This window comes from Filicampus tigris, chromosome 14, assembly GCF_054856515.1.
Source record: "Filicampus tigris isolate MCC_2025a chromosome 14, RoL_Ftig_1.0, whole genome shotgun sequence".
In the NCBI taxonomy this organism is placed as follows: Eukaryota; Metazoa; Chordata; class Actinopteri; order Syngnathiformes; family Syngnathidae; genus Filicampus; species Filicampus tigris.
The window spans coordinates 21,358,717-21,379,909 of NC_141230.1; the positions used below are offsets into that span (position 1 = coordinate 21,358,717).

At 43.8% G+C, this 21,193-nt stretch overlaps 2 protein-coding genes across 5 annotated transcripts; one reads left to right on the forward strand and one right to left on the reverse strand.

Moving 5' to 3' along the window:
* The first annotated feature begins 252 nt into the window (after positions 1–252).
* Positions 253–9,962, forward strand: ccnt2a (cyclin T2a). Its single transcript, XM_086051363.1, has 10 exons — positions 253–456; positions 1,883–1,964; positions 2,071–2,199; positions 2,501–2,561; positions 4,006–4,068; positions 4,827–4,872; positions 6,433–6,596; positions 6,713–6,783; positions 7,068–8,394; positions 8,506–9,962. Exons 1-10 carry the CDS (start codon positions 299–301, stop codon positions 8,577–8,579), a joined length of 2,175 nt encoding a protein of 724 aa, XP_085907489.1. The 5' UTR covers positions 253–298; the 3' UTR covers positions 8,580–9,962.
* map3k19 (mitogen-activated protein kinase kinase kinase 19) lies at positions 9,262–20,242 on the reverse strand. Of its 4 annotated transcripts, XM_086051362.1 has the most exons (15): positions 20,155–20,242; positions 19,301–19,573; positions 18,196–18,442; positions 17,083–17,249; positions 16,815–16,869; positions 15,610–15,709; positions 14,940–15,056; positions 14,240–14,394; positions 14,006–14,040; positions 11,836–13,911; positions 11,657–11,755; positions 11,134–11,372; positions 10,808–11,054; positions 10,511–10,719; positions 9,262–10,427 (listed from the first exon to the last, which is right to left on the reverse strand). In XM_086051362.1, exons 2-15 carry the CDS (start codon positions 19,457–19,459, stop codon positions 10,295–10,297), a joined length of 4,038 nt encoding a protein of 1,345 aa, XP_085907488.1. In that variant the 5' UTR covers positions 19,460–19,573; positions 20,155–20,242; the 3' UTR covers positions 9,262–10,294. The 4 variants fall into 4 exon arrangements, with proteins under 4 accessions (XP_085907488.1, XP_085907485.1, XP_085907486.1 ...); XM_086051359.1 differs by lacking the exons at positions 18,196–18,442; positions 19,301–19,573; positions 20,155–20,242 and having other exon boundaries at positions 9,615–10,427; positions 15,610–15,706; positions 17,083–18,139; XM_086051360.1 differs by lacking the exons at positions 16,815–16,869; positions 17,083–17,249; positions 18,196–18,442; positions 19,301–19,573; positions 20,155–20,242 and adding an exon at positions 15,820–15,951 and having other exon boundaries at positions 9,615–10,427; positions 15,610–15,706.
* Between the last annotated feature and the right edge of the window lie 951 nt (positions 20,243–21,193).

The following is a 21,193-nucleotide window of genomic DNA, read 5'->3' on the forward strand; positions in this document are numbered from 1 at the left end:
AGTCTTAAAAAAAAACTGAAACGAAAAAATCCCAAATTGGTCAACAAGTCTTTCCGTTTTAAGGCTGGTTTATCCTCCCCATGTGGACCTCCAACATGGCGGACAAACATTTGCTGATCACATGAACAAACTGTCTATAACGGTTTTTTTTTTTAATTCTTTATTCTGGTTGTCTTTGCCTATGTAACTAAAGTTGATTGTAAATTATTTAATTTTGATTCGATTTCAAAATTATTTTTCGCGGTTTCCGGTCGTCCGGCGACGTCATATCCGCGTTCTCCATGACTGTCGAAGAGCAATGGCGGCGAGCCGGGGATCATCTTCGAGATGGGTTTTCAGCCGGGATCAGCTCGAGAGCACGCCGTCTCGTCGATGTGGAGTGGAACCGGACCGGGAGCTGTCTTACCGGCAACAAGCGGCGAACCTGATCCAAGACATGGGACAGAGGCTCAATGTGTATCCTTCGTAAACAAACTGCTTCTGAAGCTAGATGCCGAAGCTAATGAAGCATCCGATCCGAACCCCGGTGGGGATCTGACGTCTCTCGGGTGTACAATAGAAGAGCGAAGACTTACTTTTAAGTGTGTTATGTAAATTGTGTGCGTTACTTCGCAGCTAAGCCGACGGGAACGCGTTGTGCTGAGCCACGGGCGGCATGTAAGCATGCTAACTCGCTAGTTGAGGGTTCGGGTCGATAAGAAGGCCGTGGATCATGTTTGCGGCTGTGTCAACTTCGTCAGCCACCTGTTCACTAAAACCTGAAACGTAATTGCCGGAGATATTTGTTCGTCGCGCTTAACTGTCTGACAGACTGATTTGAGCATAGACCGTCTTTTGCGCAACATTGAGGAATTTGGGCCGTGCCTCAAGACATATGCGCTGTGTCAGATTACGCGGTAGAAGGAACTCTCAGTTAGCGCCGTACTTAGTGTTTCTCAATTTGGTTGGTTTATATGACTGTCAGCGCAGTGGACTAGTGGACTAGCTCATTTCTCTTAGTCAAAAAAGGTTGCGGGTTTTGAATTTTGGCCTATGTGGTGTTTCACGTTAGCCCCCTGCTTGTGTCGGTTTCCAACAACTACTTTGACTTCCTCCCACACTCCAAATAAAACATGCATGGTAGTTCCTTGAATTCAAAATTATCCGTTGTCCACATGTTCCCCACGATTAACGGGGCACCAGTCCAAGGTGTACCTTCCTCTCACCCCATGGAGCATCACTAAAGAGCTTCAATTTGGGCTCGAAAATATTGAAGGCATGTGTTGAAAAACTGGCTTCAATATATATAAACAAATAAACCATCACTGCACGTAGAGGTTTTAAAAAGTACTCCAACCTCCGCCCACATTCCCAAAACATGCATGGGAGTTTATTTGGAATTGCAAACTTTAAATTGTTCAACATGGGGCTGCAGCTGTAAGATATTTTTAGATATGACTATTCTCATTAATTAATGCATTGCGTAATTAGATAAACATTGATTTTTTTAATTTTTTAAAACATGTGCATGTGAGCTGCAGGTATTATTTTTTATCCACGTGGCGTCACTATCCTCGTGTTCCGCACTATATTTGTGCTTTTGAGAGTGTGTGTCCTGGTGAGTGACGTGCGTGTCGGATTGTCGCCTTTTTTTGTAACTGAATTATCTGAGTTAGTCATCTACATTTTGCAATCTTTCTTCAAATGGATGGGTGGATGTTTATGGCCTAGGAAGTGTTTTTCAGGCAATGTTTTTGTTAGTGACCGTGAGTTCAGACAAAAAAAAAATCAGGTTACATTGCTGATTTTGAACTGAAGCCCCTTTGTACTTGTTTTCGCCAGGACTGAAAACAAGTGACAAGTGAGCCAACAATGCAAATGTTTCCCTTGACCCACATTCCAGCTCTCAACTAACTATAAATACAGCAATTGTTTACATGCATAGATTTTACATGCACCACTCGTTCACCAAATTTCACAGGAATGTAAGTAAGATTGTGTTTTCAAATGTTTTTTATTTAATTAATTTTTTTACCCATTGTTACATGTCGCGCACAGATATTCTAATATGTTTCATTATTTCCATGACAGACAATATCTCCTACGACGCTATTTTTGGCTGCCAAAGTGGAAGAGCAGCCACGGAAACTGGAGTATGTGATTAAAGTTGCGCACGCCTGCTTAAACCCGCAAGAATCGCCTCTTGACACAAAGAGTAATGTAAGTTGGGGATCTCTGTCAAGTATGGTGTAAAGTTTTTCTTTTTTTCTTTTCATGTTCCTTTTCAATGTGTCACCTTTCCAGTCCACTCATTGGCCACGGTTTCCCACTGTATAACCTACGCCACTCCCCCGACGTCGGGGTCATTTTCGCTGTTGGCACGGTCCAAACAGCTACACGCGCTTAGGTTAAATAGCATAATGGCCTCTCTGGTTTCAGCTTTGGTCATTTCAACTCAGCTGTTAGGTGAGATTATAGACTCATTACAATTGTTATGTAATGACTGTCTATCAAACTTCAGGCATACCTCCAGCAAGCTCAAGAGCTGGTGATACTTGAATCCATAGTGCTGCAGACGCTTGGTAAGTAGTGGTGACCCCGAGTGGATGATATGAGAGCGAGAGAGAGCACTACACTATGTGTATCGTTGACTATATTAGCTGAGCATACCTGAGGCTTTCATGTTATTGATCACAGAGTTTATTAGTCAACTCAACATCAACTATTGTACGCTTGACTTGATGGATTGGCATAAGGTGACATGTCATTCTTTTTTCTGTTATCGCTCGGAAAAAATGGCTTGAGTGGGATTTAGAGCTTTCTCCGAAGTTCACTTAAAGGAGACATATTATGCAAACAATTTAAAATATTTCTCAAGTGTCTTAGCAAAATGTCTCTTGTTATTCTTTGGTGAAAATAAAAAAGGATGTACCGCTCGGATAAAACCGTTTAGTTTTAGGGGGCGGGCAGGTTTCTCCCCATGCAAATGGCTCACGGTTCACCCAACAAGCAAGTTTGGCAGGTAGTGAATGATAACAAATTTTAAAAAGAAGCTTCAAGCTGTTTAATGCCACTCTGAAGTCTAAAAAAAATACAAATAAATAGAAAACGGTGACAATTACACATCAGTGTAGCATAATGCTAATAATGCGCTCCAGACGGGCGAACAAATGGGCCTGTCGTAATATTTGAACCCAAATTGTGACATTGAGGCAGATAATAGAACTGAAAGCTGTGCCTGTCCGTCTCATGTATATAGCAGCACAATGTCTATTGAATTGAAGGCAAACATAGGGCACAAACTGTTCATTCTTGAGCAAAACATACAGTAATGGCATCATTAAATAAAATGTAAAGTACAATATATGTATAGTATATAGTACAATGTTACAAGACAAATTTTTGGACACGTTTCTGAAGCGAAAAGCAACTTAACAGAAATGTTGAATATGTGCCAGTAATCAGACGCTTAAGTAGAAAATGTTGCTTACTGGCAGTAACACCGCAGCTCTGCTTACCATTTCGCTGTTTTCTGGACTCGTACCATTGTTTGGAAATGCTGGCTCGTCACCCAGCCCGACTGTAAAATCGTGTAATTGTGTTGAGGTATGGCTCATGTAAATCATCCAAATCGTGAGGTCACAATTTGGCCAAATTCAGAAGGGCTCGCTCGTATCCACTTTTTGGGTATAAAGCTCGGAAAAGATCGACTGTGTTGCTTAATTCTTCAGAGACCCAACTACTGCACGGTATTATTGTGCAGAAGAAGTCAGTTTTCCATAATATGTCCCCTTTAAATGTGGGCACAGGATTCACCGTTGATTGATTGGTTTGCCTAATTGTGTGATGCTATTTCACCAAATTAAATACACGCAGCAAAACAATCCTCTGTCCTACTTGAACACTCCCTTGCTCTTGTTTGTGTAGTGACTGACTACGAGTGAGTCTGAAAAACGGCAAGAGAAAAATGACACGTCACCTCCCAACTGTCTGTGTTGAACTCACCTGTCATGTATTTTGTTCCAGGCTTTGAAATTACTATTGATCACCCACACACTGATGTGGTGAAATGTTCCCAGCTAGTGCGAGGTAGAGGCTTCTTTCTTTGCTTTTTGTGCCCTCTGCTCTTGTCCGACCCCGCCTCTTTAAATAGGTGTGGAGCCCTGTGAAAGCCTGATGACGTGATTGTACCACCGCTTACGTGTCAATTGTAATTCATTTTGACTTTATTGGGTGATTATTGAGACATGTAGAGAGAGACTCACTAGGCCAAGTCCAAGACTGAATTGGAAGCATTTACGCTCAGGTCATAGTTGTGTTTGGATAAAGTCAAAGTTTTGTGTTACCTTTCTATCTGGCTGTCTGTCTTTTCTTCTTTTTTTTTTAATTTTCTTTTTCTTTCATTTGTCATTGTTCTTTCTTTTGTGTCTTTTTGTTTTTCATTTCGTCTTTCATGCTTCCTTTTGTCTTTCTCTTTTTCTTTTCTTTTTTCTGTCTTTCTTTTTTCCTTTTTCTTTCTTTTCCGTTTTCTTTCCTTTCATTTCAAATTCCGGCCTGTGTCGTCCAATTCTGTAATCAGCCAGGTGTGAACGTGGGACATTCCACAAGAAATTTGCAACACAACAAAATCAAGATTTGTGCCTCATTTCAGTTTTGGTCTTGGCTGAATGGGTTTCAGTGGGAGTTAAAGCACAGTAAAAAAAAAAAAAAAAGCTCAAGTATGCTTTACTTGGATATCATAAGAATGCAAATGTCATAAAAGTCAATGCTTTTCTGTTGTTGTTGTTGACTTGACGGAATTGTAACCGCTTTCCCTGTCCTATGGTTTGTCTTTGTGTCTCACACAGCAAGCAAGGATCTGGCACAGACTTCCTATTTCATGGCTACCAACAGGTTGTTATCCTGCCCCTCCTTTGTTGCACTTTGACTGCACACCATTGCTTCCTGTAATGCAGGGTACCCTTTCAGTGTCCAACGGGCCCTCCTTGCACTGGTGGTTGTTGGGACGCTGGCCTGCCGCCCGGCCCGCCGCTCCCCTCCCTCCAACCAAGGGAGCGGGACGGGGGCTGGCGGTTTGTGGCGTTCCCGGCCCCAGTCGCAGTGCGGTGTATTGTACAAGGGACCATGAGTTGGCACCGATGGGTTGAATGCAAGATGCGAAGTGTAGTGGTGCGCTTGAAAAGCCACATGTTTGTTCGGTTGCGAAAAAGTGCAGAATTCTAAAAGACACTTTGGTAGCCTGAATAGCCGCTAAAGATTTCACAGATGTAAACATTTCTCATAGAGGTCCTTCCGGTAAGTACAGCCAAATCATTTTTTTCAAATTCTCTTTTCATATTCATGTTATGCATACGTTGACATATGATTCTCTGTAAATGCACATTTGTATTTGTAGCTGCCCCCCCCCCCCCCCAAAAAAAAAAACTGTATCATGAATCTAAATTGAATCTTACCCATTAACGACCTGCGTGCTAAAGTAACATTTTGAGGCACATGACCAAATTTGGAGTATGTCTGAAATGATTTAGGTTACCACATTAATTGTATTTAAAGCATGAGTCGAATGCGTTCAAAAGTGGGTCCTTAAAGGGTTTGTTTAAACATGTCTTATGATTGTAATATCTTTATGAATCCATTTTTTTCACTGAGCAAACAAACCTTCTAATACGACTTTTTTTTTTTTTTTTTTGAATACAAACCCAAATGCTGCAAATTTCATTCCAACACACTTGCTCCTGCATGATTTTCCTTTCAGGTGTGATAATTGTAGCTATCATATGGACAAACTGTCAAATGTCTTGCTGGACTATTTGTCACAGGGCCATTCAGTGAGCCCAACCTTCAGCTTTCATAAGCTAATTCGCCAGTCTAAAGATGATCTATGGACAGTTACATTTGACATAGATGTGTAGTGTTTTATTTTCCTAGTGTGCTTAAATGCATTTAAAGTAAGTCCAGACGCAACAGTTCCATTTGTTGACATTCATATTAATATATTATCGATGCATTTTTCTATGGTGACAGAGATCATATTCCACCACAGGGTTTCCATTTCATAGACTGTAGATCTTAAATATTTGCAGCAGTCAAGTTAATGGTAATCAATGCCCTCTGCCTTTTATATTCCTCAGTTGATAGTCCAGCTCCTCATCATTTCTTAATGTTTTACATGAAAAATTTGTTCTACTGTTAAGTTTTAAAAAAAATATTAACTCCTACAATTGAAAACATTTTTTCCAGCTTTTGTGTGTTTATCAACACAATGAATTAAAACCATTTGCGCCTTCTGTCCTCCTTTTTTGTTCACATGTGGGACCAATCCTGACCATGGCTGGAATGCCTCAATCCACTCATTCACGTCATCCATACTTACACACACACACACACACACACACACACACACATTCTTGGTCCACTGGGCATACCTTCTCACACACACACACACACACACAGTCTACACCTCACTACATTCTGCCTACAGTACAAGCCCACAGTGATTGCCTGTGTGTGTATTCACCTGGCGTGCAAGTGGTCCAACTGGGAGATACCAGTGTCTACCGATGGCAAACACTGGTGGGTGTACGTGGACAGCTCTGTTACGCTTGAGCTGCTTGATGGTAAGACGGGGCACAAATGTACTTGCGTGATTCTAACTGTTGTGCTATTGAGCACCACTATATTGTGGAAGAGGATCCGCTGCGTTATATTAATGCCACTTTCTTCTGCTTGCCAGAGTTGACGCATGAGTTTCTGCAGATTTTGGAAAAGACGCCCAGCCGGTTAAAGAGAATACGCAACTGGAGAGTAAGACAAATGTGTTTTGTCTCTTTTAAATACATCCATGTGGGGCTTTTGACACATAATACTGTTGATTTGAGTTGAGAAATTGATGAGAGCAAGGTGGTCTTGTGATTTTATCCATGACTATACATGAAAAAGATGGTTACGATTGCTCAGTAGGCCAGCCACAGTAGTAGTAGTTGTTGTTCTTCGCAGAGGATAAAGAATATATGCATGTGATTTGGAAAGGCTGATTTCTATAGTACCACAATCTGTAAAAAAAAAATGATGTTTTCTTTACATCTCAGGCAACCCAAGCTGCAAAGAAGCCCAAATCTGAGAACAGCCAAATGACCGATACCTCCATCGCTGGACCTTCGATGCTCCAAGACCATTCCCTGCTTGACGGCTCCCTTGTTGGGGTACCCCGCTCAAGTTTTTCCAAAGCAGGTGCCGCCTTTGTGTCTATTTCTGCGCAGTCCGGCGGCGGGCCGCTGTCCCTGGATTCCTTGGCTGGCCCTTACAACCCACCTAGCCACAGCGAATGGCCACAGACCAACTTGAGTCAAGCGGGCTATTCGTCCAGTTGTATAAAAGAGGAACTGGAACCCCTCAGCATCTCGCACCAAGAGCTGACTCTGTCCTTGCAGGCCTCTAGTTCCTCTTTGCATCCACCGCCACTAGCAATCAAGACTGAGAAAAATGTCGATCTTCATATCAAACAGGAACTAAAAGGAGCATTCCTAAGCGGAGCTGGCAAGCATCAGCCACCTTCTTCATCGTCCTATCCGCCACCGCCGCAACACTCCTCAGCCCCCAAAATGTCGCTGGACAAGTACAGAGAAAAGCACGCCGCTGTAGACGTTGCTGCCTCTGGGCAGAAAAGCCGACAGGAGCAGCAGGCCGAGAACAGCGTGAGAGGGGAACTGTCGTCTTCCTCAAACTATGCACCGCCGTCTTTGAGCCAAGCCGATCACAGGAAGTATTCGCAGACGCATCAAGTATCCCAAAGTGTCCATAATTTAGCTAGTGGTAGCAACACCTGCACTGCCTCGCCAATGAAGAATCGAGTTCCGTGCATAACGTCAGGGCAGGACAAACGCCACCACGGCGATAAATGGGACAAAAGTTCGCTTAATCTCCACCTGGCAATTCCGGCCTCTGGAGGAAGCTCCCAGTTGGACAGAAGCAAGGAGGAGCTCAAGATGAAAATCAAGGTTTCCTCCTCAGCAGAGCGCCACAGTTCGTCGGACGAAGGCGGGGCCAACAGCAACAAGAGTAAACATTCCAGCCCGCTAGTGAGCAAAGAGCGAGCGCACAGAGGCGCCGATCACAGCGTTCACCGCCATCACAAATATACTCACCACAACCAACACGCCCACAGCGGCAACGGACAAGGGGCCTCCGACGGCCTGTTTCGAGGTCCCCCGGGACTGATAACGCTCGAAGGAATCGCGCTCCCCCACAGCGGACCTACGTCTTTGACTTCGTCGTCGCGGAAGAGGACGCACCCCGAGGCCAATCACCACCAACACCCTTCCTCCTCCTCCTCCTCCTCCTCCTCTTCCTCCTCCTCCTCCGCTTCTTCTTGCTCCAAATCGAGCAAACTCGCCAAGGGTGGCACTGGTGCTGCAGGTACTACTAGCCCGTTTTCTTCTCCTCCTTGCTCCTCTCCTGTAACTGCAGTGTGTCTCGTCTAGCTTGCAGCGCTATGGCTAACCCTGCGCCTCCTCCTGTTACACTCAGGTGGGCTGCGGACCTCACAGCAGTACCTCCCTCCTAGCGGGTCGCCCCATGAAGTGGGAGACCAGAGACACTGAAGCGAAAGCCTTCTGCAACCGTGCTTCTTCACATGGGAATTGCAAGAAACTACCCACAATTGACACTACCATGCGCATCTCCTTGTTAAGTGCGCCAGGCGCCAACTTAAGTGACGATGTACCCTTTATTGAATATTGAACGGCAGAACATTGTACTAAAAAAAAAAAAATGAACGTGTGGGCTTGTGATAGAAGGAACAAAAAAAAAAAAAAGAGGAACGTAAAGCTTCCGTATTCTGACCTCTGGGCTGTGATCGTCAGGCCCATCTTTCTCCTGGTGTCAAATTGCTGCTGTTCTCTCCTTCCTGAAACGCACCCATGAGCACGCAATGGTTGTTTGTGTGCGGGCGGAAGTGTGTATTTACATTGAAGGGAAGAACCTACCCTGCATTTCACGTCTCCGTATAGGAAAACTAAAGTATTACGAGTTCTTTCAAAGGCACGGAACGTGCGCCCTTATTTTGTTCCTCTCAGTTTTCTATTTAAATAAGAGTTATGCAATTTTATGCAGCATGCCAATGGCCAGCTGGAGAGGAGTCAAACTTCTGTTTGTTGTCATTCCTTATTGCAATATTGACAGATGCATTTTGTTTTAAGTGTCGTTTCATTTCCTCAGTAACTGATTGGTTTTCTACGCTAGCGTACTGTTTGATTTGAAAGTTTTCATCAAAGGGATGCGGAAGAAGACGCTCGCCATTCACAGCAAGTGGAGACAAATGTACATACGTTTTTGTATGTTAAGACATCAATTATATTGTGACTACTCAGGTTTGGAGCGACTTGTAATTATGACAATACAATTGTAAAACCCAATTTAAAAAAAAGCTCCATTAATATTGGGAAGATGCGGTGTTCAAGAGGCATGTGCTTTTGACCACATTACCCAAGCGGTAAGAGAAATATAGAAAGCTAACAAAAAGACAATAGTAGTGTGCCATGGAAGTCTGTACTGTATAACCTTTTGAAGTGCATCACACATTAATAATGAGGCACTGAAGCCTTCTACGTGTCAGCAACGTTTACGCAACAGTACAATCTGGAAGAAAATCAGTTGTGAAATGCCCTGCTGTTTTTTTTATTTTATTTTTATTTTTGGAGAAACAATTGACTTTTCTGTGGACAAATTCGGTAGAGTTGTCGTCCTTTATCCACTTGGTACATTGACAGCCATTGTCTCCATGTCAGTTGTCGACATTAAACTGAATCTTGCCATGTAATAAGGCTACTGTTTTGTCAGTTGATTTTCATCCAACCTCATGAATGTAAAGTCACTAAACCTTTGATTACTGAATCCAGAATGAATTTGAGAAATGCTTATGTACGGTGCAGTATAAGCAATTGCCTGTGTGGCATATGAAGAGCCTTTTAGCTGTAACGCACAAATATTCCCTAGCGCTGACATAGGGTTCATAGAGTAATTTCTTTTTGTGGTCTATCCAAAAACCAAATAGGAATCTAATCAACCATCTGTGAAACTGAACCGAGGAGCTGCACTAAATTGATCACAAATTTCACCATTGGCACTAACTGCTTTATACAAAATAAATCAGATTTTGTGGCTATTTGTGTATGGTACATTCAAGTGCTTTGCTTGTTCAGAAGACTCAAAGCATTATTCCAGCTCTGCCTTCCAACATGACCCTACAAAACAAATCCATGTTGTCAGGCTTCAGAATTGAAGGACTTCATCAAAACCCATCATACACCGAAGCTTGTTAACCACATAGTCCAAGTGGGTGACCACAGCAGTTCTTTCTCTGCGCCGTACAAGAGGTGACCTCAGTCCTGTTCAGTGGGATGAATGCATGTTGGAGCAGTTGGTCTGCAGATGGCCGCAATCTCTGGTCACTATAGGAAATACAACACTGGTAGGAAATTGATGTCCTAATTTTCATCAACTGTTATACATTTGGAGCTGAGAAATGTCTTACCTTGTCAAGCAAATGTTCACAAACTCTTTGGCACCGTCTGAGAATCCCTCTGGCAAAGATGGCATCAGTCCTCTTTTGGCCCCAATGTAGAACAAGGCAGCTATCTTGTCCATATGTGCTAGAGGGGGTTTCCCCGTGGCCATCTCAAAAACTGTGCAACCCACACTCCATATATCAGATTTCCTGCCATATCCTGTCTCTGTGATAACCTGTGGAGTGTGACATGACTGTCACTTGGCGTTATTCTGTTAGTCCGGTAGCATTTAATGAAGTGAATCACAGGTCTACTTGAAGTACCTCTGGAGCCATCCAGTAAGGCGTACCGTGAACCGATTTGAGCAGGTCCCGACTGCCGGTGTGGCTTACACAGCTGATGCGGCGTGCACAGCCGAAGTCTATAAGCTTGATGACTCCAGTGGGCATCAGCATGATGTTGTTTCCCTTCAAGTCACGGTGAATGATCCGGTTTAGGTGAAGGTATGCCACACCTTCCAGGATCTGGTAGGTGTACAATGCCAGAACGCGCTCTGGCAGTGGACCAAATCTGAGCCCAGAAGAACAAGTTGATGGTGTAAGAGAGACCTTGTTGTTTAGTTTTTTGACGCTACAGTAATTTGACTCACCTGTGAAGAATGCTTGCAATGGACCCCCCTGGGATGTACTCCATGAAGATGGAAACCATGTGCTGATACAGGGAAGTCCCGAGGAAACCCACAATGTTGGCATGGCTTAGGGTTTTAAGAAGCTCCACTTCCCCCTGAAGGCGACTAAACTCTCTCCTTGCCGTGTCTGGGTCAGAGGTATCCAAAGTCACCTGCTTCACAGCTATTAACTGGCCTTGGTTGGTCAGTCCGCAGTATACCTGGTAAAAAAAAAAGAAAAGCCAATATTTGAGGTGCATCACGTACTAAAGTATTTGCATATGTGCTGGTACCAGCTTCCACTCTACGAGGTTCTACGAGATTTTAGAGTAGGTTTGTGGTCTGTCCATTCATCTAGAATACTGTCATGTTCTTGCACATTAAGATAATTCAATTGTACCAACTTCTTTAAGATTCAGATGGAAGTAATTTATCAATTCAGGACACGGTCTAAAGATAGGCAGACATGGTAATAGGAGGAATCATCTTGATATACTGTACTTACCGTCCCGTAGGCTCCACGGCCAAGTTCTTCACCCTTAGTCCATGAAACGGTGTCGCCTAACCCCGATCCTTGCAAGGCAGTCAAGTCCATTGACATAACCTGAGGGAAAAAAAGAGATTACAATTTAAATTTCTAAATCTTATTTCATTGGGCAGTCATGTACTTATTTTCAGATTTACCCCAGAGGAAGCATTCCTTTCTAATAGGTGAGTGTCTCCTTTTTGGGCCTCCATTTCCAGGTTTGGGGGACATGGGCCAGTTGTAATATCGTTCTCATCCAGTGAGATCAACTCCTCGGCCAGACATTGCAGCAAGTCATCTGTAAGTGGCCCATCCCCCACACCATCCAGAAACTTCTGATAAACCGGTGACATAACAGTGTGGCCACTACTGTGATGAGATTTCCAAGTGTCAAATATTGGGATTTGGGTGTTTCTTAATGATTCGGAAGTCATTTGTTTTGTAGTCTCTGGCGGATTTCTGATATCTTGTGAATTCAAAGTTGTTTCTTCCACATTCGTATGTAAACGGTCATGAGTTTTACATGCAAACTGCAACGATTTTTCATCTGTTTTTAGTGTTTCAGACTTCAGTCCAGAAAGATCTTCCTCTATACTAGATAACGTTGAACCTTCAACATTTTCCAGAGCGTTCTGATGTATCTCACCCTCATGAGAGAAAATTAGTCTAGTCTCAAGTTTAGTACTGCTCTCCCTTTTGTGTGCCGGCTTTGTTGCATGTGTGAGGTGAGCTTTTGCCCGTAAGGATGAAAGTTTTGGTTTGACTTTAGTTGAAACCACAATTGTCTCTGTTGGGCTTCTCCTTGTCTTGGTCTGCACTTGTTTCAAGGGTCTGTATCTGTCTTTACGCTTTTCTTGCGACTTCCTCGAAAGAGCAGACTGCAATTGTTTGTCCTCATGGCTGACTGGATTTCGAAGATTATCGTAGATCGGACCAGCAAACATCTCATAAATAGCAGGTCCTTCACTCTTGCTTGGAATAGTTGTAAACATGTCTTGGTAGGTGATAACGTCCACAGCAGATTTGGATCTTTGTATCCCAGCTACATCTGGACTCTTCAGTTCTCTGGCTGTTGGGTCCTGTTGTGCTCGGCAAGTGCACACCTTGTCAGGATTTGCCCTTCTGTGCACACTAACAGTGCCCCCCTTCCTTGGTATGGAGGTGTTCGAGGTCCTACCAACCTGAACTGATTTAAACTCCGATTTAACCAAAGAGTCTAGCTCTAGCACCTGATCAGCCTCAATTTGCTCAGGGATTCTTCCAGCATTATCTCTGGATTCATTGGTAAGAGAGAGTTTTTTAGAGGTCTTATTTGGGCTTTGGACATTTCTGCCTTTGTGACCAGATCTGTTAGTCGGAAGGATTGTCCTTGGTTCATAGTTTGTGCTGGATGCTTTTGTCGTGCTTTGTGCAGGCTTGAATGCTTTCTTCCCTTTAGCTCGCTTGAGATCTGTACGTTGGTTGTTGGTTGGACATTTTGAAGGGCTTTCTACAAAAGTGGAGCTGTGATTTAACTTGTCACCCTGTAATTTACAAGAAACCACCTCATTTATCTTGGAAACCTTTGCAGTTGCGGAATCATTAGCAAAGTAACCCTTAATTGTTGGATCTGCTTGCTTATCAGTCGTAGTGCAGCCATTGTTAATATTATCATTAGACGTTGATGAGATTGGTGTTTTGTCTTTCACTTTGTCCCTGCTTGGTCTCATACTGCAATCCTGTGTTGCGTGGTTGCAATTGATCAAACTCTGACAACTCGCAGGTTCTGTTCTCCGTATGCCTGTTGACTTGTGGATCACCGAAAGGGGACGGCTTTTTGACTGAGCTTTTAAACTCTGCTCTGCCTTCCCACTGAAGAACATATTGTCGTCTTCTTTACACCTCCCGCCTTCAGGATGCTTTGAATCCTTGCCCTCAGTGAACATCAAATGATTGTCTTCGGGGTTATCCCTTTCGTAATACTCTTCTTCCAGATCAATAGAACTCTGGCTGCTGGTGCTGGACCCGCTGTCCTCACTGCCACCCCTAGTTGTGAGCAAGCTGGTACGTGGGGTGCCCTGTGAAAATCTCCGCCTTATATGGGTCCTGAAAAGAGGACTCTTGCTGATGGGCTTCAAAGGAACACTATGCTTTAGTACTGTTGCAGTAGAATTGTCCCTTAGCCTGAGGTCCAGTGGTGCCAGCTGCTTGGGTGTCTGCAGAGGGGAAGCAGGTTGCAGAGCCAAGATGGGACCCTGTTGTAACGCCGGAAAATATGTAAACAACAATTCAGAACAGTGGCAATAAAACTGGAATATGCTAAATGGTCAGTTGTCGTTTGAACCGCACCTTTAGTTGTCTGCTAGGTTCTTGAGAGCCCAGTCCTGCAAACACAAATATTATTTTACGAATTACCGTTCATTATATATTCATAATACCCTTTTTTTTTTACTCATGTTCTTGGATGTGGCAACCAAAATATCTCCTGGTTGGTATGTGTACACGCCACGCCACACAGCATCGAGACCTTATTTCATAAGCCAACTTCTTTGACCAAACATAAAATGCGTATATTGTCCATACGTGTCTGAATGTGTGCCCGGGCCTGAAACACATAGTTGGCACACAGTAGCGGTTCCATGATGCTAGGAGCTGATTGGCTGAGCTTGTTTGGTTCTGCTACGGATAGCAGACCTAAGGAGGATGGCGAAGCGGTGACCACACTTCTTGTTCTCAGCCTGTGAGGGACACATGAATTCGAGTTGAATTGACGTTCTCTCGCAGTGTAGTGCTAGCCAGACAATCATCAGCCCATGTTTTGTATCTATGAATGATGGTTAGTGCTGCCTGGTCATCTGAGGGATTGAAGATCACAGGTGTGCAGCCTTACCCTTCACAAGTTGAAATTCCCCCAGAGCTTCAATACTTAAACCTGATATCCAAATCCCTTCATTTCAACGAGTCTGCCAAAAACACTCATTTGCTGGAAAACTGGCAATGCTTCGATTATGAACTTTGCTGGAGACCTTTTAACATCATGATTACACCTTGGCATCTTTCTTTCTTCGTATGTCTCTCTATGCATGTTCTGCATTGTTTGTATTCATTCAAGAGGAACTATTATGCCCAGCACCGTACTGAGCACTGTACTTTATTGATCATGTGGTATGGTTTGGTCAACGTAATGTACATGGCTCTTGGTATTCATTGTCCAAGATTACAAGGGAACTAAGTTGCAAAACTGCAAAACCTGCCTGGTGTGTAGAAAAACAATGTACTGTACCTGTGTGTTGGAGGTACAGGCAGGCGGTTGCTTTTCTGAGTCAGCTGTCCTGAAGAGGGAACAGGATCCAAATGGCTCCGGCGCCTGCAATTATTGCTCAAGCTCGGCAAAGTTCCCCTGAAAAGGATTGGATGCACACACAGGTGGGAGTTTACATAGTGAGCTGCGTCAGTGCCTGATTGATACCGTACGTCGCTTCCGATGACAGACGGGTGGCGGTTAGATATATTGTCATCTGTTGAGGTGACTATAAAGCCAAAAGACTCATCCCTTCCATCTGTCTATCTCTACCTCTGGAAATTACAAAGCTTTTCAAAGAGCTTTTTTTTTTTCTCCTCGGATGACTTGGACTTGATTCAAAAGTGAGGCTTCCGTGTAAAGGACAATGGGGCTGATTCAGCGCGCCCCCTCACTCACTCCCTGTCTTTCTGTTTCTAACCTGTTTGGGGAGAACAGGTTGTCCTCTGGACACAGTGACAGGTGGCTGCATACAACTCTGCCAGTGTAACCGGAGAGGCCACCATTCTCATGCTGATGTCAAAGTAGGAGGCACTTGTTGACAATCGCAATCATGGAGGTGGCGGCGGCGGCCGTGTGTTAGCTGTACACACCCGATTACGTATAAACAGATGCTTGGAAAAAGTGCATAAACATGCAGCCCACTGCCCACCTGCTTGCTGTAACTGCGTCCTGGCAGGCTTGCGTCATACCCGTCAATGTTTCCATGGCGTTTTGGACTCTGGGAGGACTCTCTTCATCTTCCTTGTCTGCTTTAAAGACACAATTTCTACACGTGTAACAACCGTATACAGAGGCGGTAAGCGCAAGTTCAAATGCATGACAAAGTGCAAACACTTGTGGATAAAGCAAGGGTCATCACCTCTTTGTGCCTGCTGCTCGCTGATTCGGTATTTCCTACATCTCCATTCCTTCTTTATGCCCGTTTTCTAAGCTTAGCTTTTCTTTTCTGTCTGTGCGTGAATGAAGCTGCTGGCTCAGAGGTACGCAACTCAGCAGACGGGTTGTAATGCCAAAGAGACCCCACCCACCCACACATATTAGTCCAAACCACCCTGTCCCACCTTAGTCATTGCCTCCCACCCACTCCCATTCACTCACTTCTGAAGAACAGGATTATACCCAAATGGCGCACATAAAGATAAGAATCAGTCATTTGGATATTTGACCATACTCTCCAGCAGGCATTTGGAGGTGAACCAATTAAAAGATAACATGCTTAATCAAAGTAACTTGAATACTCGGGGGCTCGATTTAAGGTCCCGATAAACAACATTTTGTGCAGCGTAAGAATTCATCGTCACATGGCAACAAGAAGCCACGCTCAGTTATTGCCGCACTCAGTCGTGCTTTCTGGTATGTGCAATATGTGCGGCATTTCAGAAGAAAATGGTGTTCTATTGGAATCATGACATGTAAATCATTGGCATTTGTATGGGGGAACTCTTTCCTCCAGTGGAGTCAAGGATTTTGCTAATCAGCGCTCAAGTGATGTTATGCCTAGTGATGGACAAATGAAGCTTCATGAAGCACTTGTGATCATTTTTGACTCCTATAGATGGCACTCTTGGTTTAAAGATGCAGTGGAAAGTAAATAAATGTCCACTGCACTAGCCTTTATACTTAAACCAAGAGTGCCATCTACAAGAGTGAAAAATATCACAAGTGCTTCATGAAGCTTCATTTTCCTATCACTAGTTATCACTGTCAAGGAAGTATGACATTTTTGTTTGTTGAAAGATCTCTTTGTTTGGGGGAGGAGCTAAGTTAAGCTTGTTGGTAGAAAATGACTGGGAGTGTCATGGCCGCATGCGTTTGTACCCTACAGCTGCTATAGACATTGGAAAAACTCCCTACCCTGTCTGGGACTTTCGCATTGGTCCACCGGACACACTGGAGACCCCAATTCGCCCTGTAATAATCAAATAATCATCATAAAATTCAAACATGACAATGACTTCATATTTTATTATGAAAATTAACTGACTTATTTTACATACACATTTAATCATCATTTGCCTTAGCTATTAATCAATTGAGCCATTGCTCCATTATCAACACATAACTTTGCATCTAGGAACACATCATTTCGAATTAAATTACGCCAAACAAACATGCGACTCACCTCCCTGTCGTAAAAGGCTACACATTGGCTGTGTTGACTTGTTAACTGCGTGGGGGAACTTGTCGTTGACTGATCTGTGAGGCTTTCCAGCTCAAACTGGAGGTCCGGACGTCCTAGCTCAGAGACGAAATCCCGGCCACAATCGTGCTCCTCCAGAAGCGTTGGCGGGTCCGCCGGCATGTTGGAATAGATGACAAGGAAAACGTTTTCAGTCCACTCTTGGACTTATTGTGCTCACTGAGACCGATTGAGAGTCAGTGGCCAGCAGGTCAAGCATTTTCAAAACTCAAAGTCCTCATACCCGCCCTCCTTCAACCCGGTGTTGTTTACGCAGGCTCGAAAAGAGAAGTCGTAAAACAACAACAAACAAACAAAGCGGCCTCTCGAGCCTTACTCACTCTTATCTCACTTCAGTCATTTCATTCATCCTCCGCTGTTCCCTTTTCTCTACTTGACACACACTCGTAATTGAATGCACGTCATGGTGTTAGCGCCTCACGCGTGCACACACAAGCAAGCTTTTCTTATTCACAACTCGCACGTGAGGTGAGCCTTTGAGGGTATTTGGCGGGCTTCTCCGCAGAAAAACAGGATTATACACCGACTTGGAATGTTACGTGCATGTGAGAGGAAGGAAAGTGTGCTTGCAAAGGGAGTCGCGAATATTCAGAGGTGTGTGCATGTACACGGACCCTGAAAAATGCATTTGTTTCACCGGCACGATCTAAATTGTGGCAGAAATTGTGCTCGTACAAATATAATGAAGCTCATTGTGATCGACATTGCTCGTTCTTATTTCACGTTTGCAGTGCTGCTGTTTCTACGGCTGACTTTTTGATGCAACTATTTTTTTGGATGAGTGTATATCTGTCCGATAGCTTCCGGTGCCCGGTTTAAAAAGTAACCGCGCAATGAATTAGTAACCCAGTCCAAACATGAGGAAATGGGCAAATGTTGCGCAATGTCCCAAAACACACAGAGGCCCGAGATTTCCAGGGGCCCTCAAACGTTTCGGAAAAGCTGATTAATAAAGTTCTCTTTGATTGAAAGCATTTATTATTGCTAGAGCCTTAATTTAAGAGCTTAAAAACACATCCAAAATGCTTAATCGATAATGCGTGTCTCTACCTGAGAGACTTACGGCCTCGAGCATCATATGGACGATCTCTTCTTTCAGGGCGCTGTTCATGTTGCCAAGATAGTGGAGAGCAGAGCAGCCGCTGTCATCTCGTCGCTCGTGCTTCCACATCCGGCCCAGCAGCTTCTCTTGGAGCTCGGGGGCGTTGACGCGTTGCGCCGTCCGCTTGGAGCCGTTACACAGAATCACGTCAGGCACGGTCTGCAGCGGGCGCGCCGCCAGCTGTGGCGGTGAAATACATGCACAGTCAGTGAAAGACAAAGAAAGAGAGCCGTGAAATGTGGCGCGTACAGGTGCATATGCTTAGAATGTGCAGGTGCGCCATAAGGGGGGAAGTGATGACTGAAAAGAGGCCTCGGGCCCTCTAAAAAGCAAATAATGCATCCAGTAGCCTTTATACAGTTTTTCAAAATCACTTTGGTGCATTTTTCAGATCAGAATTGGAATTTGCAGAACAGCAATTGCATTTCTCTTAACAGTTTGTACAAATAGGCATAGCGGGAGAGAGGGAGAGAGAGAGAGATGGATAAAAATAGATGGGGAAGGATGTCGAAAGGCTACATATTGTGGTCTGCCCCGCTGCGTGTAGTCATTAACAATGGAATACTAACCCTTATGTCATGTGTTTGTTTTTGAAAAGGACTCCCAGGAGGTTGAGCTAAAGCGCAACTTGGAGTCACATGACTCTCTTGTGGACACTGGCGGAGCTAGGATTTTTTTTTCCTGGGGGGGGCAAGGATATTTCAGGGGGTCTGAAGAACTTTTACAAACCCTGAAATTTTCTTCAGAAAACAGTGATAAATATTCGTTATGTTCCCTATGGGGATGCGGGGGGAAAAAAATTCCCGGAAAATATCTGAAAATATCCAAAAGTCAATTATCTGGTAAGGCACCAGGGGGGTCCAAACTTATTTCAGGGGGCGGGTCAGTGCCCCTGCGGCGCCCCTTCCCACTCCGTCAGTGCTTGTGAACAACATGCGGAATTGTTATTGGTAGGAAAGTTCCAGCCTGCCATGTGTATACATACTGACACGCGCACAGAAAGACTTGGATGCTTACGGAGTATTTTTGACAACATACCTCAGTCTGACCATCACGACATTTGATCATAGGATTGCAATTGTGATCCTCTTCATCACTGGAGACCTCCTCTTCCTCCTTCTCCGCCTCCTCCGCCTCTTGCCTGATGCTCACGATGATATCCCGCAAATCTTCCTCCTCTTGCTCCCCTCTTAGCATTGTATCTTTATCCTGACTTGTCCTGCGCTGCTCTCTTCACTCCTCTTTTGCGGACATGTTCAAAGTGCAGCGAGAAAGTTGAAGCCAGTCGGTGATTAACGCAGGAAGGGAAATCTGGAATAAAAAGAGATGCTGGGATGTCTGATTGCAACTGAATGTTGCTGTTTGTTTTCGCCCGCTGATGTAAGTAAAGTAAGTCTCCAGCGATGGCTTTGTCTCCACAGAGACGTGTCACATTATCCCCGCCATTGAGTCCCCACAATACACATCATTATGCATGTATGGTTTTTGAAAACAAACGCATACACGTGTACTGTGATGAACTGTTCAGGAATGACAATCAATCATTTTGTCGAACGTGACTACAGAAGGTCAGATGCTGCTTCAAGAGAGTTCGGAATTTTAGCTATTAGGACAACTTATGATGCCAAAAGAATTGGTGTACAGTACAGAAACAAATGTCACCAATGTGGCAAAACAGATGAACCAAACAACTACACTCTGACTATGCAAATGTATCCTGCTGCACTGTATTTATCCTGTAGTTACATACTCAGATGTACTTCAAAATGTTTTCAAGCTGTTATTTAGTAACCATTTAGTCTTGTTCAAGGTCATGTGGTGACAAGTGCTGCCTTCAATTTCATTTGCAGTGTTTCGGCTAAGTTGCCATTTGAAACAAACTTTGAACTTACTGTGACGACTCGTTTCACTGCCAACACATTCCCAAGTCCTCTGATTTGAAAAAAAAATGTCCTTCCTTTCTCGGCTCTCTTGTGTTTCAAGTCTTCTTTGCACACCTCCTGCTGCACGTTTACACTCGGTTGCCTGGGAGACAGACTGGCACGTTTTCAAATACCAGGACGTTGCCATTGTTGCCTGACTCAAGTTTGTGTTTTTTTTTGTTTTTTTTGTTTTGTTTTGGGGGCTTTTGACGTTCTGTCATCATCAGCGCCGTATACAGTCTGAGATCTTGTTTGTGGTCAGTCACATTGAATACATAATGCAGTACTTATGGGGAACTGATTTCCTCAATATTTGCTCCCGTCTTTGCTGCATAGTTGGGGACTGTTTGCCCAATGGGAGACAGCTTGCTCCAGCTCGCTCGCTACCCTCGTGAGGATCATAAGAGGTAAAGACAATGGAGGGATGACTATTCATTTCCCCCCAATCTGTATTCAACAAACGCACAATTATTTCAAACACACATTTAAAAAATAGGCCGACATATGTAAACAACAGATGAAAAAATACGTCACTAAAAACAAAATAACAACATGCCAGGGATCATGAGTACATAAACAAAGATGAATTAAATGACATTGGAGGCATAGAAAGGGAACACAATTTCAAGGCTTTGATATTGATATAAAATAAAGTTCCAGTTCTTTCATAAACACGCGAAAATGGGTTTTACCCTTGCAAATTCACATTTGTAAAAATCAAACTTATCACGAAATGAGGTTAATTAGTGAGGTGTCACACTTTCCAAAGCCAAACGGTACGAAGTAAGGTGGAAGTTGATTGGAAACCCAACTTTGTCGGGCTGCATATGACCACTAGATGGCAGTAAGTGGCAACGCATTTTTAAATCAACATGCATGCACCTGTCTTAAACCAGCCAACACATAAACCAGCTTATAGGACATCATTACATCGTCCTTAAATTACACCTTGGGTGATTTGGCACCAGCACTTCACTTTTTTCTTTCGTCTATTTGTAAAGCTAAACAT